This window comes from Mycteria americana, chromosome 4 (genome assembly GCF_035582795.1).
Source record: "Mycteria americana isolate JAX WOST 10 ecotype Jacksonville Zoo and Gardens chromosome 4, USCA_MyAme_1.0, whole genome shotgun sequence".
Lineage (NCBI taxonomy): Eukaryota > Metazoa > Chordata > Aves > Ciconiiformes > Ciconiidae > Mycteria > Mycteria americana.
The window spans coordinates 5,058,393-5,074,815 of record NC_134368.1 but is presented as its reverse complement, the minus strand read 5'-3'; the positions used below and the strand labels follow the sequence as shown (position 1 = coordinate 5,074,815).

The 16,423-nt window shown below is 38.8% G+C and overlaps 1 protein-coding gene across 2 annotated transcripts in view; it reads right to left on the bottom strand.

Annotated features, from left to right (window-relative positions):
- Positions 1-16,423, bottom strand: part of CTNNA2 (catenin alpha 2) — a 534,072-nt gene that overhangs the window by 372,371 nt on the left and 145,278 nt on the right. For both annotated transcript variants that reach the window (XM_075499501.1, XM_075499502.1), the window contains exon 6: positions 14,590-14,856. In XM_075499501.1, coding sequence (XP_075355616.1) covers positions 14,590-14,856 — 267 coding nt within the window. The remainder of the gene's footprint in view (positions 1-14,589; positions 14,857-16,423) is intronic.

Below are 16,423 nucleotides of genomic sequence, written 5' to 3'. Positions count from 1 at the left end.
TAAAATGTAAATCAGGATTTAGGGACATGACACATAACCAACATCTGTCTTTAACATTGAAAACTGTATCTGTTTATTACAAATCAGAACATGCTCAAATGAACTTATTCTAGGCTAAATTCTGATTCCAAGTGAATAAGTTTTCTTTAGTTCAGCGGGACAAGGCTCTTACAAAAGATCTGCTTCTTTCTCAATAAAACTTCCAATTAGCTCCACACACAAAACCCATAACCCTCATGACTACACAGAGAAAGAGGATCAAGCCCTGAGAAATCTGTAACTTAACTGAATGTGTAGCGGTTAAATAAACATAAGGATGTCAGGAAATTTATGAAGATTCACCATTTAATAAAAAGGACAAATAGAAGGATTTTAACCAGACAGCATACTGTTCCAGCTCCAGGAACTGCTGACTTAGCAGAAATAAATGCAACGTTACCCAGAACGTGAAATAATGTCTCACACGTGTCTTCTGGGGTCTATGTTTCACAGCAGTAAGCAGAGCAGTTCTACAAGCATCTAAATTAGAAATGACTTCTCTAAGAGTTAGGCCTATGCATATTTATGAGCTGTGCCAGTCCAATGATAATACTTGGGATTTTCAGAAATCAATGATATAAATTCATCTTCACAACAGCATATTTAATTTAGTAGTTGCAAGACTGAAATTGCATCAAATGAACTATCTTAGCAAATTGTGCCATTAGTAAGAAAAAAATATATATAAAAAAATCAGCTGCATGTTTCAGATTATTTTCAGTGTTTCCTTATTCAAATCTGGTTGTGTTTTTAAATGACCATAAAATGGTCATGTTAATAGTCATGTGGTGGGTTTGGTTTTTTTTTTCCAAATGACCATAAAAACGCTCATTAACAAAGACAGGAAGTACTCTTTACTAGAGACTAGAGGATTTGCAATAGCCAACATTCATTCTACTTGTAGCAAGCCTCTTTCTCAACCTACAAACTCAATCAAAGCAACATCCATACAGCACCATTGCAATTTTCATGTTTCAATTATAGCAACATAACCAGTCCTTCCAGAAATGCCTCACTTTTCCTCCTCTTCCTTAGAGACATAGATGTAAGGTTCCCTACCTACACAGCAAATTTCAAACAGCAGATCTGGCACCTCTCAGCGAGTCATGAATCACATTTTTCTTCTTAGAGGTTTTTGAAGACCCGGCACTTTTATGAGACCCAAGGACCTACCAAGAATGTATTCCTGGAGTATTTCCATCCTTTTTGAGCCTTGAGGATGAACAATCTGCAGGTGAAATATCTCCAATATCTCTGATCACTGAAACCCAACTCATGTGATGGTGTGCTTCCCCCACCCCCCGACCTTTATCTCCTGCAACCCTGCTTAGGTGATAACCATCAGTGGTGATTGTAATGGATGCATCTGGTCACGATGGCTGCATCAGCTCAGAGTGGATTCAGGAGACAGATAACAACACAATAGCCTAGGGCTATTGTGCAATGCGCCTACTGAAGAAACTAAAACCTGTGGTCAGCATGTAAATATGACTATGGGTCAATCATCTTATCCCCCATAAATAGTGAGCAGCCCAAGGGCCCTTTGAGCTCTCCTGCACGGCAGCGGGCTGCACGCCAGGATCTCCCCTTGAGCAGGGACGCCTCTCAAGGTTACTCCTCGAGGCTGAGAGATTCCTTGCTGCAACAGATCCTCGGTAAGTGACTAATAGCATGCTAAACTTTGAAATCTTAGCTAAGTGATATAAAGGATTGATTGCACATACATAATCCTTTAGATATAAACCGTTGACCAAGTCTGGGACTAGGACTGGATCCAGCTGCACCTAGACTCCTCTCTGAGAAGGAGTTTAGAAAGCAAGGGGATCCTTTTCCGAACCTCGTGACTCAACGGGAGGGTCTCCCTGACAGTTTTGTCTGACCCTGTCCTCTATGCAGTAAATAATCGAGTGCACCTCGCCATCGAATCTTGTTAAAACACTGTCGCATTGAACTTTGTTAACTCCCTATTCTGTATCAATAAACTAGATTTTTACTTCTCTCTAACGAGTGAAGTGCACGCTCACTCCATCCGTGACAACTCACTATTTCCACAAGCAGTTATGTCATACTCCATGAATAAATTTAGGAAATTCTGTATAGGCTATATGCAAATACCATTTACATTTTAAACAATAAAGTGTGTATCAGTGAGGGTGTATAATTAATCCAAGCCAGCTTTCCTCACTGTAAAACATAGAAAAGGAATATATTTGTGGGGTTTTTTCTAAACAAGAAGAGATCTTTATGACCATCAAACCTTAGCTCATGATGAATAAAAGCCACTGAGTTGCACTCAGTAATTTTTCATCCATATCCCACAAAAATTTTTGTTTATAATTAATTTTGAGGCTTAAGAAGTCAGTTAAATATTTGTTTGGGATATTCTGTTAATGACAATTCAGAATCACAGATTAATTTAGGTTGGAATTGACTTCTCGAGGTTATCTGCTTTAAACGCCTCCTTAAAGCAGAGTCAACTTTGCCATCAGGCCAGGTTGCTCAAGGCTTCATCCAGTCCAGATGAGATCTCCATCCTTGGAGATTTTCCAAATCTCTCTGCCCCCTCTTTCAGTGTTTGATCACCTTCATGGCATGTTTTGGGGTTTTTTTTCTCCCCTATATCCAAACAATTTTCCTTCAGTCAGCTTGTGCCAGTTGCCTCTCATCCCAACACCATGAACCTCAAAGTAAACTCTAGCTCCGTTTTCTCTACACCATCCTACTAGGCAGCTGAAGACACCAACAAAATCCCTCCTCAAAGCTTCTTATTCTGCACTCCAAAAAATTCCCAGCTCTGCCAGCCCCTCCTGATTTGTCACGTCCTGCAGCCCCCTCATCATCTCTCCTGGATCTGCTCACGTATGTTAAAGTCTTCCTTGCACTGGGAAGCCCCAAACTGGATCTGGAAGGCCTGATGCGCTTACATACGTGCCAAATATAGGGGCAAAAATCGCTCTCCTTTGCCTTACTGCCTACAGTCTTACTCATGCAGCCTCGCAGGTGATCTGCATGGCTGTAAGGGTGCACTGCTGACTCGGGTTGAACTTGCTGTCCCCCCAGGAGCATTAAATGCTTTTTTTGCCCCACTGCTTTTTTAACCTTAGCGGCACACAAAATGACCAGAACTAACTTTGGGGCCTCTCTTAATTCACTTTTATAACAAGAAACACTGCTGGGAAAGAAAAACTTAGACATTCTAAGGAAAGAAACAGAACAACTACGCTTTGTTTAAAATATAATAAATAATGATGTAGTTACTTTCTGACGAGTGGTTATAAATAAATGATATTTTAGATGTTTATTTTAAACTCTAAACGCTTCTCAAGTATCTCACAAGGACAACAGGGTTTTGAGCTTTGGGAAAAAGAGAACGGGGATGAGAAGCTGCTACATGACAGCTCTCGACATTCAGTTCCCAACGAGACACTATTTTTTGCTTATGAAAGGTTTTACTCCTTTTCAAAGAAAGCTCGGTATCTAAATGCAACTTCAGGCTACGTTATTGACACATACAAAGTTCTTACACATATATTAACATTATGTTAAAAAGGAAATAATATATTCTTGGAAAGAAGAAAAAAATAGTTGCCAGGAAATCTGGCTAAATAAATTCCTTCAAAAGTCTCAAGTTCCCATCACTTCTTGATAGCTACTTAATGAACAACAAATGTAAATGAATTGGAACATTTTTACATTTCTAATTAGTTAACTGACATTAGAGCCATAAATCAAGGACTGACACCATAATTCAGGCCTTATAATGAAGTGTTTCAAGCCTCTTTACAACTGTAGACAGATTAGTGTAAACTACCTTTGCTATGAACATACATCATTTTTGGCTTCAAGCTGCTGAAACAAAGTCCAAGAAAATTAATTTAAATATAATTGGAGGCTTATCTGAAAACTGTTAAACTGATGATAACATCTTCTTTAAGTATATTATAGTTAACTACTTTCTCTTGTACTCTCCATTTTCTGTAAATCATATAAAGGTGTGTTTACAGAGTGGTTGCAATGTTTTCAGAAAGAATAAAAACTTTCAGAAAATAGACCTCTTCATACTAATTAGTACTGCAAGCCATCTTTACCTTGCTCAAACAGGAATAAACTACCACGAACACTAATAAACCATAGGGCACCACGTCTGAAATTTAAAATATCAGACAAGTTATTCATAATTCAACTAAAAATATTGAAAATAACCACATACCCTACCTAAATGCACTGTATTATCAGAGAGCACACAATCATTGAAACTTGGTGAAATTTATCTGGATTAGAGTCTCTTTTTCAACAACACCAAAAAAGCCCAGTTTTAATTAGAAATATCAAGTAAAACAAACCAAAAACATTAACTTAATATTTTAAAACAATTTTACGACTCCAAAAGAACTATGATTACTGCATCCTCGCCTGCGTTTGCCAAATTAAGCGCGTACTCTTGCAAAAACTTACTTATTCTGTGCATTGGCTTACCGCTCATGAAAAATCTGCTCATCTACTGGGTTCCGTAAGTAGAAAGTCTTAAGGAAATTTCAGCAGCTTCTTCAGAACCACAGCTTTGTTTAGTGTTTAAACACCTAAGTAATGTTAATGATTTGGGAAGCTGGAGGGAGGGGGGAAGTTCCAGTTCTGAAAAAGCTGAAAATCAGCCGACATAAAATATCTCCACGTTCATTCCTAAGCCAAGGGGTAGACTCATAAACTTTGATAGTGCTCAGCATTTTGGCAAGCTTGAAAAAAAGCACACGGAAAGCATCAGTTTTTCAACATTCTAAATAGCATTAAGGAAACCACAGCACCTTAGAGCCGGTAACAAAGCGAGTCTAAAATTATAGCTCAGCTATAACTCGCAATGAAAATTCAGAGAGGAAAAGGCTTCGATAACATTTTTTTGGGGGAAAAAAACAAACAACAGTACACACCAACAAACGTGTCTACACAATTTTCCTGTTTATACAGTTGTGTGTATGTGTGTAACAGGGAAGGCCAGATTCTTACTTTCATACAGATACTTCTTTCTAGAATTCCCCTCTCAATTACCTCCCATTCAACCACTGACTGAGAGAAAGAACAAGAAGGAATTCAATAGGTCCTTGTGCTTCTTTAATTTTTCTATTGTGTAAAAGGATGACAAAACTAATGATGGCCTTTATTGGGCCCTTTGAGCGATTTACTGTGCTCTGTTCTTTAAAACACACGAAAGCCCCAATTAAACAAAAGCTATTTCCTCTTGTAATTGAGTAAAAGTGAATTTTAAAAGAAGCTACCAAATAATATAAAAGAAGTCCAAGATCAGCTTGGTCTGTTCTAATGGGAAACAACCTTCTTATTTAAGAAAAGGAACATTTTAAAAGCACTGATTACAAAAAAGAACCACACACACACACACAACCCAAACCAAAACTAAAAAAACCAACAAACACTTCATGCTCTTCTACAGGGCTGTGGAAAGAAGGAAAGCTGAATTGATTTTTCAGACTCATATTCTCAAAGACAGGAAAGGCATCTTTGAGGGCATAATAATACAGTTGTGAATCTAATATGAGACGCTATAAGGAAAAAAAAACCAAATATAAAGTTTGAATAGTATTCGTACAAGACAATGTAGTAGCATAAAACTGATAAAGCAGCAGCTGCTGTCGAGCTGGAGCTCTTCGGGTGGAGGAATTATCCTAGATAGAAATATCTTTCAAGTCAGAAGCTTCTGTATAACACACATCTAAGAAAATCCCAGTAAACTCAAGTGATGTATTAAGTCCCACGGTAAGCAGCACAGTACAGTAGAAGAGGCACCTAATTGGAATTTAGGGCTTTGCAGTTCCTTTATTGACTCTTCTATTAATCTTGTGTTAAAACTTTGGACCAGATGATCCTTGAGGTCCCTTCCAACCTGGTATTCGATGATTCTATGAGTCTATGAACCTGTTGTGTGACTCTGAAGAAATGATACCTTCTTTCCTCTGTTTCTCTTTTTACACTTTATTAATTCATCTATTTAGAATGTAAAACCTTCAGGGCAGACAACATTTCCTAACATGCTTCTCAGTGATTTAGCACAATGAAAACACAATTTTTAAGGCAAATGCCACTGCAAAGTGAACAATATATCAGAAGGAGGAACCAAAACCACAGTGACAAATGCCATTAAAAAAATCAAATTGATAGATATCTTCGATAAACAATGTCGCAACCACAAGACGGTATGAAAAACTGCCTTTGTATAAAAAGAAGCACGTAATATACTGAGGGACCCAGTTTTTCAGAACAACTTGGGAGACAAGACTGTATAAATAAGAGCGTTCAATGTATTTCTTTGTCAGAAGTGCCTGCACTACCGTGAAAACAAATGCAGTGTGCTGGCAAGCTTGGTTTATGTACGTATGTCAGCGTCCCCCAAAGTGTTAACAAGGCTATTTAGTTCCTGTTTAGCGATAAATCAAATGTTTCTACCTGTCACTATGCTGCGTTTCACAGACATACCATACAGGTGGAATTGAAGAACTATGAAGTGTGACAGTGCGATGCGCCAGGGAGGAGGAGGGTGCCCCTTCCTCTGCCTTTTCCAGCCCCCCAAAACGCACTCCCACTTGCACCGCTCCAGCACTGCAGCTTTCACAGAATCACAGAACTGTATAGGTTGGAAAAGACCTTTAAGATCATTGAGTCCAACTGTAAACCTAACACTGCCCAGCCCACCACTACACCATGTCCCTAAGCACCTCATCCAAACGTCCTCTAAATACCTCCAGGGATGGCGACTCAACCACTTCCCTGGGCAGCCTGTTCCAACGCTTGATAACCCTTTCAGTGAAGAAAAATTTCCTAATATCCAGTCTAAACCTCCCCTGGCGCAACTTGAGGCCATTTCCTCTTGTCCTATCAGTTGTTACCTGGGAGAAGAGACCGACCCCCACCTCTCTACAACCTCCTTTCAGGCAGTTGTAGAGAGCGATGAGGTCTCCCCTCAGCCTCCGCTTCTCCAGGCTGAACAACCCCAGGTCCCTCAGCCGCTCCCCATCAGCCTTGTGCTCCAGACCCTTCCCCAGCTTCGTTGCCCTTCTCTGGACACGCTCCAGCCCCTCAATGTCTCTCTTGTAGTGAGGGGCCCAACACTGAACACAGCATTCGAGGTGCGGCCTCACCAGTGCCCAGTACAGGGGCACGATCACTGCCCTGGTCCTGCTGGCCACACTACTTCTGATACAAGCCAGGATGCCATTGGCTTTCTTGGCCACCTGGGCACACTGCTGGCTCATATTCAGGGGCTGTCAACCAACACCCCCAGGTCCTTCTCTGCCTGGCAGCTTTCCAGCCACTCTTCCCCAAGCCTGTAGCGTTGCATGGGGTTGTTGTGACCCAAGGGCAGGACCCGGCCCTGAGCCTTGTTGAACCTCATAGAATTGGCCCCGGCCCATCGATCCAGCCTGTCCAACGATGAGCCAGTCTAGTGTGTTAAAAGAACAGAGAACTAATTCAGAGAAATAAGTGAATATCTTTCCTTCTGTGACAGTGGGATGACTAAATTCAGAGTAGTTTGATGAATATCACGCTCAGGTAGAAGTGCACAGCCAAGAGCAGATGGAGTAGCAACAGCCTCCACCTTCACAGCCCCCAGCCGTCCTCTCCTGACTCCGTTGGCTAAATGTAAATGGCGATATTGTTTCCCTAAAATATTGGGGGTGTTCACTTATCACATACCTGAGTTCTATAAGCATCTCAGAGGTGCTAACCAAACACACTCAAAATAGTACCAAGTGTAGTCTAATTGGAGAAGTTCACTTTGTGTTATTTTTGAGCCATTATATGTAACCTGACAAAATTTTAATATATTTTTGATTTAACAGTTCAGATATTCATACTTATTATTAATGATGAAATAAGCAACCTGTAATAAATTGAATAATAATGGAATAATTTTATTGCTACAGAAACCATATTTCTTTATAGAAATGTCGATTAGGTTTTCTTAAAGTGTTTCCTTTCTGCGTTTCTACTATCTCCAACAAATTTATTTGGATGAGGGTTCACCACAAAAACTCCTTTGCAAATAAACTGGTTACTGTCCTCCTACAAACAGGTTAAATGTATTTGACAGGAAAACACACAAAGCACCTGGCGTGTTGGCGTAGTACTTTTTTCTGCCATCGAACGAAGTGGTAGCAATGTGGTGTGGTTAAACTTACAAATAATGTTTTTGATTGCTAAATCTTTCCACAGTACTAATTTACTACACAGGAGCATTTTAGGGGGAAAAAAAAAATAAATAAATAAAAAAGAAATCAAGAAACCCACTAGATGGTGCTCTTATCCAGAAAATACAGATCAGCTGCACCGTTCTCCCTGCTAAAGGTGAATGAAGGTAACAAGATCCTCCCTGCTAGTAAGCAAGGGTGCTTCGCTTTGCAGAGGTCCCATTTCTACTATGCATTTGATACCAAAATCCTGTCATTTCCAGTGCTGCCCATCATGCTCGGGAGCTGACATTTCCACAATAATATATACGCGTTCCCATACATACACAAGCACAGATAAAACATTAACCATAATATGTCATAAAGCCAACTACTAAGATTAAAAGTAGAGTGAGCTTCTGAAACGGGTGATTAAAACAATTTAGAATCGTTGAATCATAGAATCATAGAATGGTTTGGGTTGGAAGGGACCTTTAAAGGCCATCTAGTCCAACCCCTGCAATAAGCAGGGACATCTTCCACCAGATCAGGTTGCTCAGAGCCCCGTCCAACCTGGCCTTGAATGTTTCCAGGGATGGGGCATCTACCACCTCTCTGGGCGACCTGCTCCAATGTTTCACCAGCCTCATTGTAAAACATTTCTTCCTTATATCTAGTCTAAATCTACCCTCAATCTAAATTCAATTTGTGTTTCTTGCTGCTAAACCACTCCCATTCTGCATGGAAAATTCTGGGGGAGAAAAAACCAAAACAAAAGTAGCACACTGAAGGGGTTGCGGGGGGCAGGAAAGTGAAGTAATAACATGGAAGAAAAAGCTTGTTCGGCCCCTTAACATCATCAGGACCCTGAAAATTTTACTCTGCTTATTCCTCTCTTGAAAGCTCAGTTCAGCATCCTCAAACATAATTTTCTGCAAACAGGTAAAGTTTTTAGGTATACTGTAAAATACAACATCATGCTGTTGGCCATTATTTTCTTAATATGAGAAGGATAACCAGTCCGTGATTTTTCCCCACTCAGGAGATCCGAGAAGCACAGAAAGTGCCAAAGGATCTCACTACTGAATAGAAGTTTTTGAAGCATCGGGATGCAGCCCTGCTGCCTTCACACAGGAAATGATCGACTCAACCCCATTCCAGTTTAGAAGCCACTTCAGCTGCACAAGGGAAAAAAAAAACCCTGCGTTTCATTCGAAGTCATATGTGAGGTTATCTGAATTTGCAACGCACTTTCTCCAGGGCACACTAACACAGGCATTCCTGTTTAAATTCAATATATAATTGCTACTATACAGAAATATCCATGTGGCTGTGTTTCCCCAGACTCTAGAGCTCAACAAGTCTGCCTTCAAATTGCTATGTGGGACGTGCAGGGATATTTTTGCAATTGTTTCTTATGATTTCAATACTGAAACAAACACGTTTCAATTCTTATTTTGAAGCTCACATTTTGTCCTTTTATCTCCAGCATCACAAATCACTTCTCCGAAGAACATATTTACAAGTAAATTGAGACTCCATAAATATTCTGGGAAATCCGTTCTCAGGCTGAACATCTAGTACAGTTATTTGTCCAAAAAACAACATTTTAAAGGTAGTCACTTAATGATACAGCATCTCTTCTGTCTTCTACCTTTATGTCACATTTTGACTGCTCTTAACTTATTACAAAAAAAGCATCCTTTGCTATTGGTGTACCCAAGTACTATGTCTTTTTAGTTTCTATGTATTATTTTTTTTTCATTACACACTTATTAGATCTTTCACTCCATTTAAGGAGCACTGCATTCAGTAGCCCTGCAAAACATTCCTAAAGGATTATTAATATCGTCAAGAAATATGTTATGATAGTCCATTTATTAAGTATGAACTTCATTTTACAGCCTGGAGGACAGTGACCGGTGTCATCAGGCGCTTTGCTTCTCACAAGACGTAGTCAGCTCCCAAATGGTAGACCTGCAGTGTTCACAAATTTATTAAAGATTGAGTTACTCTGCACGGAGTTTTTCTGTTCAAATCCTTCTCATAACAGAGAATGGTACATTTTCAGTACCTCGGGACCCATCCCACATAGAGAAATACCTCATGTACCAAAAATAATTTTAACCACCTCCTTCAGTTCTTAGCCAGATCAATTCCTTTCTAAACCAAATTATTTTAATATTAATTCAAGACTCAATGCGATTTTGAAATTGGAGAGTAAAGGGGTGACACACAGGCAAAGCAGTTCAAGATGTAACATGGATCAACGTTGCTGGTAAGCAGCTTTGAAGACAAATGGTTGTGTGCACACCGAAATAAAACATCGTTGGAGTATTAAGACAACATCAAGTGCAGGGTGTGTCTGGATTAACGTATTAAAAAGTGAGCACTATATATACATTTTAACAAATGCAATGTCATTTTATTCCATTGATAGATACAGAACTTGCCAATTGACTATATACACACACGCAAACACAAAACTCAAGGAGAAAGTCAGCTAAGCAGCCTCATCAGTTCTGATCTGGGGCAATATAAAAGACGACATATAGTTGCTTTTAGCATCAATGGAAAGCAGGGGGTTTGGTCCATTTTTCCTTTAGATATCTGTTCTCCCCCATTTCTAAGTCACAAGCTTTATTCATTTATTTTTTCCTTGACTCATAATTTATTGTAGACAATCCAAACCTTGCTCCAAACACAGAAATACTCCTTTTTATGGGTCTATGGTGCATGCATAGTATACATTTTCATATATACAAAACTGTACACTTACCCTCGCAGTACTGTACAAGAATGATTACCCTCATTTGTCACATCAAAATCTAAAGCACAAAGTTTAGAATTGTTTAAAATGTTAAGTATTTTAGGGTGCTCTGTTCGAAACCCCTAGAATTTGAATTTCCTCAGTGGTTAGCACTTTTAAAGTGTTGTCAGCACCATCCCACTGACACAGCTACATTTCTAGAAACTAAGAAATCACATTTTCAATCCATATTCTGAACGAAGGCACTCTCCTGCTAATCGGAGATCCTTCTCCGTTCCATCATGCAGAACGTGTCCCCTCCTACCTGCCTCCAGCCCTTGCAGTGGTTTACACCCATCACTCTGCATCTATTTATCTAGTTGCCAACCCCACATCGGAGCATAGATGCCATCTATTCTCACCTCAGTTTTCATCTGGCACAGATTTCCTGGTCTTTCTCACTTCATTTCTTCGCACTTAGTAATTTTACTATCTTTTTATCTACCTACCCACTGCACTCCAGTTTGATGTCTCTGGCACACATCATGATGGCTACGGGGAGAGCATGGAGGGTACCGGATGAATCAATCCCACAACACTCAACATGGGACAACACAGCAGCCTCTTGGTAATCGGAAAGGCTGAGACCTCTGCAGACTTACCAGACCAAAACTACCATTTGCTCAGCACAAACAGAGTATTTTCAGAATTCACGATAAGTTCTTAACAAACCTCTCTATGTAACTTGTATAAATTTGGGCAAGTTTCATGAGAGGACTAAAAAGTGCGTCCTTAGTTGCTGTAAGAACCCAGAAATATACCAAATTTTACTAGTAAATTACTTTATTAATAAATCCAGGAATATCAGGATTTAAATGACCTAAAATTAAGACAGGAACATTTAAGTTAAAGGACAAAAAATGAGTATGTCTGTAATCAATCAACTTCAAACAGTACTTTAAAGTAGAAAATCTAATAAGAAATGGATTCATGAACTCTCTTCATTTCTACATAAATTATCTCCCAGAAGCAATAAATGATATATCTGTCCAAAATTTTGCTGCTAATAACTCACTGGTGACTTTATATCACAAGTCACCATTGCGCAGGGTATGACAATTAACATGACAACTATTTAAACACAATAGCTGAAGTACTTAAAATAGGTAGAATAATTATTTATATTACATGTGATGATATTTTGATTGATAAAGTATTCAGACAATTTACACTGCAGTTATTTGAAGTGTTAAGGCACAGAACGCTGATTCTGAAATTTGAAATAATGAAGCCTGAGAAGTGTTAAACATTATAGAAAAACCTGTAAACTTATTTTTAATATAGAAGAATTATCTTGTCATATAATACAAGGTTTAGCATGCACTTCATACCAAATACAAATTGATCTCAATCAATATGACTGATACTGTAAAATAAATATACTGTAAAATTCTTTTCACTAGAAAATATAAACTTCCTTTCCCTTGCTGAAGTAATACATTGCCAGTATAAAAAACCAACTTTTTCCTCCACCACCTCTTTACTCATGACATAGCTTCGCTAGTCTGGTAATTTTTCTTGCTTTCTTGCTTGTAAAACGTAAGGGTAAAGTCACAATCTTCCCACCATCGCAGCTATAAATTTCGGCTTTCCCTAGGGTTTAGGGAACGTCGGCTCTGTTGCAAAATTAGGTGTGAATAAATCTCATTCAACAGCTAAGCAGTGAGGCAGAACAGGAAATATGGTTAGACAGCAGATAAAACAATCGTTTCAATCTTTGTATCCTCAGTAAGTCAGAGAAGAAAATTTTCATTTCATTTCTTAAAATTAGAGAAATCTCTCAAAAGAGACAGGCTGTTTTTCCACACATAATTGTGAACAGAACACACTACTACGGCTATACGTCTCACATACGCATTTACGATACCTGCAACACCACGTAAAGTGGAAAAGGCTTTGCCTGAAGAGAAAAATGAGGAAGAAATATTCTCACACAGAGGCAGCGGACAGTATCAGATGTCCTGCATAGTCTTCACAGACCCACGAATCACTAAATTGACTTTCACTAAGCACGACGACTCTCTTTGCATTGAACAGCAGCCTTTTCCAGCGAGCAGCAGCGGCAGCAGCGCTTTGTCACATGTTTTTCTGTTACTGTTTGTCAAACCTCTGCTGTCCACAACATGTGAAGTCCCACACAAAAGCCAGAGTACAGTCACACCAAACAGGGATATTATTCTCGAGATCTTACCAGTAAGGGACCTGTGAGCTGAGAAGGCCCTGAAAACCACAGAGAATTCCTTAAATCTTGACCCACCACAATTTTACAGGAAAAACTATAGATCTAGAAATATAGGCATAGAAGAAAAGATCAGTAGTTGATGCAGGCAGTACTGTTTCATTTACTTGAAAAGCGTGATGGAACTGGAGTCAACCTCTGGGTCCTGTGGTACTTCGGAATGGTTTTACCAGTGTTTCAGCTCTTTCTTTGTCTCTTCCTACACCTATCCACACATTCTCTGCTGTCATGTTTGCACTTCTAACCCCATTTCCCTTTTGCTATTAGTTGTATACTCATGCTCTGCCTTTTTTCAATATCTTACTCAATCCTGGAGCTTCCCTCGATCCTATAATATTTACCTTTTCTACTACCGTCTCCAAAGGAGACCCAATGACAGTAAGCCATAGATGCAGAAGAGAAGCCCAGTCCACCACGACAGGAGATGTACTACACCTGTACTACACCTCCGCTTTCAGCCCTAAATACAGCACGCCTGAGTAGCTCCTGCAGGTGTACGACAGATGCTTGTATTGCAATGTTACGTATTAATCAAAGTGAAAAGGACACCATTCTCTAATTATAATTTTAACAAACCCTTACCTAAAGTCAGAACGAAAGAGAAAAAACATATTTTCAGACGCTGTCTGCAATTTTTTTTTTTTATTATTTTTTCACTTTCTAAAGAACAGTCCTCAACTGTAAGATAGGGAAAAATCATAAGACTGGTAATGAAATTAACAGTTAAACAATTAGCTCTTAGGAAAGTTGCTTAAGCAAAACTGTAGCTATTTCTGGAATAGAGGCTGCAGCCTTTGCCCGCAGCTAAAGTGCCTAGTACCAAGTGTGTTTGAAAGATGCTTTTTCCATATCTTTGATTAACATAATTCATGACTGAAGTTGAATGTTAATGTTTCTAGGATGCTTAGCTCCATCACCATCTTTATGTTCTTGTCCTGACTTCCTTCCTGACGTGCCAGACAAACATGATTTTACCGTTCAACAAATCACAGATCTTGGTCACAGAACTAAAATGCCAGATTAATCAGACTTTGGAACTATGCAGCTAGATTTTTCAAGGACACTAGGGCAGAAGATTACTTCTTTCTCTCTATCACAGCCGCTGCATATGAGAACAAATAACTCCTTATAATTCAAGTCCATTAGCAGCAAACAACTCTTCCTCATTAAAAATAACACAAATTAATGTCTGCACTTTGCTTTTGCAGTCTGAGAAAATGGACCCGAATGAAAAGGGAAATTTGAGTCCTGTTAAAGACCCACTTAGTTAAAAGCACTGTAGGGTTCATGGAGAAACACTTCATTTTCCATACACTTCCGATACTTACATCAAATTCATTTAAAGCAGCAGCAAGCTCTCCTATGCCAGTGTGCCCCTTGTTCTCGTCAGTGGGCGAGGTGGCCTGGGCAGCATTGGAGATACCAGCAATTGCTTCTTGCACTTGCTTGAAGACATAGTCTCTGTTGGCCCTCGTGGCTGCAACGTCAGGGTGACGGAGAAATGCTTGGGATGCAGTATACAACATAGTGGCATTCTTCTTCAGAGCACCTCGAGCTGCGGCCATTTCATCCCTGCAGTGAGGATCTTTCAGTTCCTATACAAAAACACGCAATTTTTATAGTTGCAAATGAAAGTTTTCATGTTAGAATGTATGGTCTATGCAGCTTAAGTGTCTCTGCATAAATACTGTCCAGTGATTTTGCAGAGATGGAATCAATGACAGAATCTACCATAAATCACAGAAAGAAATCTCCCTCCTGCCCAAGGAAGAAAATTCCTTCTGTGTAGCTACAGCTTTTACATTCTGCTCACAATATCTTCTTATTCAAGAGTCTACACGCTTCCCTTATTCAAAGAACCACAGAAAATTTATATAAAACATTCAAAATTACTCTTCCTGATTGACTGAATTCTGTCTGCTGATTCCATAAAGGCAATGTGAGTGCAACAATCCTCTTGAAGCAAGCGCCATAATTTTGTAAGTACTACACCTATGTCCTTTATAAAATCATCATAAGGTAGACCTTTAAAAAAATCCAAAACTAAAAATATTACATTGATGAATACGTATTTAGTTCTTAAAGACCTAATAAATATGCCCCTCATTATTTTCATCCTTTCCTTCACATTTTGTTCTATTCCTCATATCCTTTAGTGTTTGTTTTAATGACATATACTTTCTTTTCTTTCCCCTGACAACAAGCATCAGATACTGTACAGTATGTTACCAGAATGATGCTGTGTTATTATTTAATCCATGAATTTATTTATTTATAGGATATATCACACTGTCCCTGAAAGCTTTTCAAACATTAGGTAAGGTAGTCCTAACAATATTCATAAGGAGTAACAAAACATTATTACTTCTATTTTAAAATGATGAACGAAGACGTCTGGAGAGCTGAATAGTTTCCTTATGTTCACACATAGAATCTATGGCAAAAAATTTTAAAAGAACCCAGATATTCTGGATTTAAAGGTTCTAGCCATTGACTAATTTCAACCACACTGACTGACTGACAGGTAACAGTTTTCAGAGAGACTTAAGTTCCTAAAAACTTTTTATCAGGCTACAAAAGAGAAGAGATGAAAGGAAAATGTACGAACAACTAAGTAGCAAGTTCTAATGCTGTCTAGACTTCCCACAGTTATATGGAAAATCTTACTGGCATTATAAAAATGCACCTTAAGAAAAAAATTTTAAAAGGTTTATAACTAGGATTTTCTGTTATCTTTTCATACCTCCAATAAGAACTTAAGAGACATATACCTTCATTAGCTTTCACATTTTTCTCTTTTTCCCATCTTTGTATCTATAATTCCAGAAGGGCAGGGTCTGAACATACAGAATAGTACTGTTCATACAGTGACTAGATTATTACATTTTTAACTTATTTAATTTCAGTCTAACTCTGAAAAATGTTATATTTAATTAAAAAAATACAATAGTGATAGAGAATTAAATTGTCATTACTGTAATGCAGAAAATAAAGTAAATAGATGGATGAATATGGAAAGCCAGCTTTCTAAATCCGGTGTGCTATGCGATACAAAGACGACGGACCCCTGAATGATTGGTGGTATTCAAATATAATCGAAGTTGGAGAGACCTGATACAACTCCACAGTGACAGCACTGTCTGGACTCTTAAAAAGAACGGC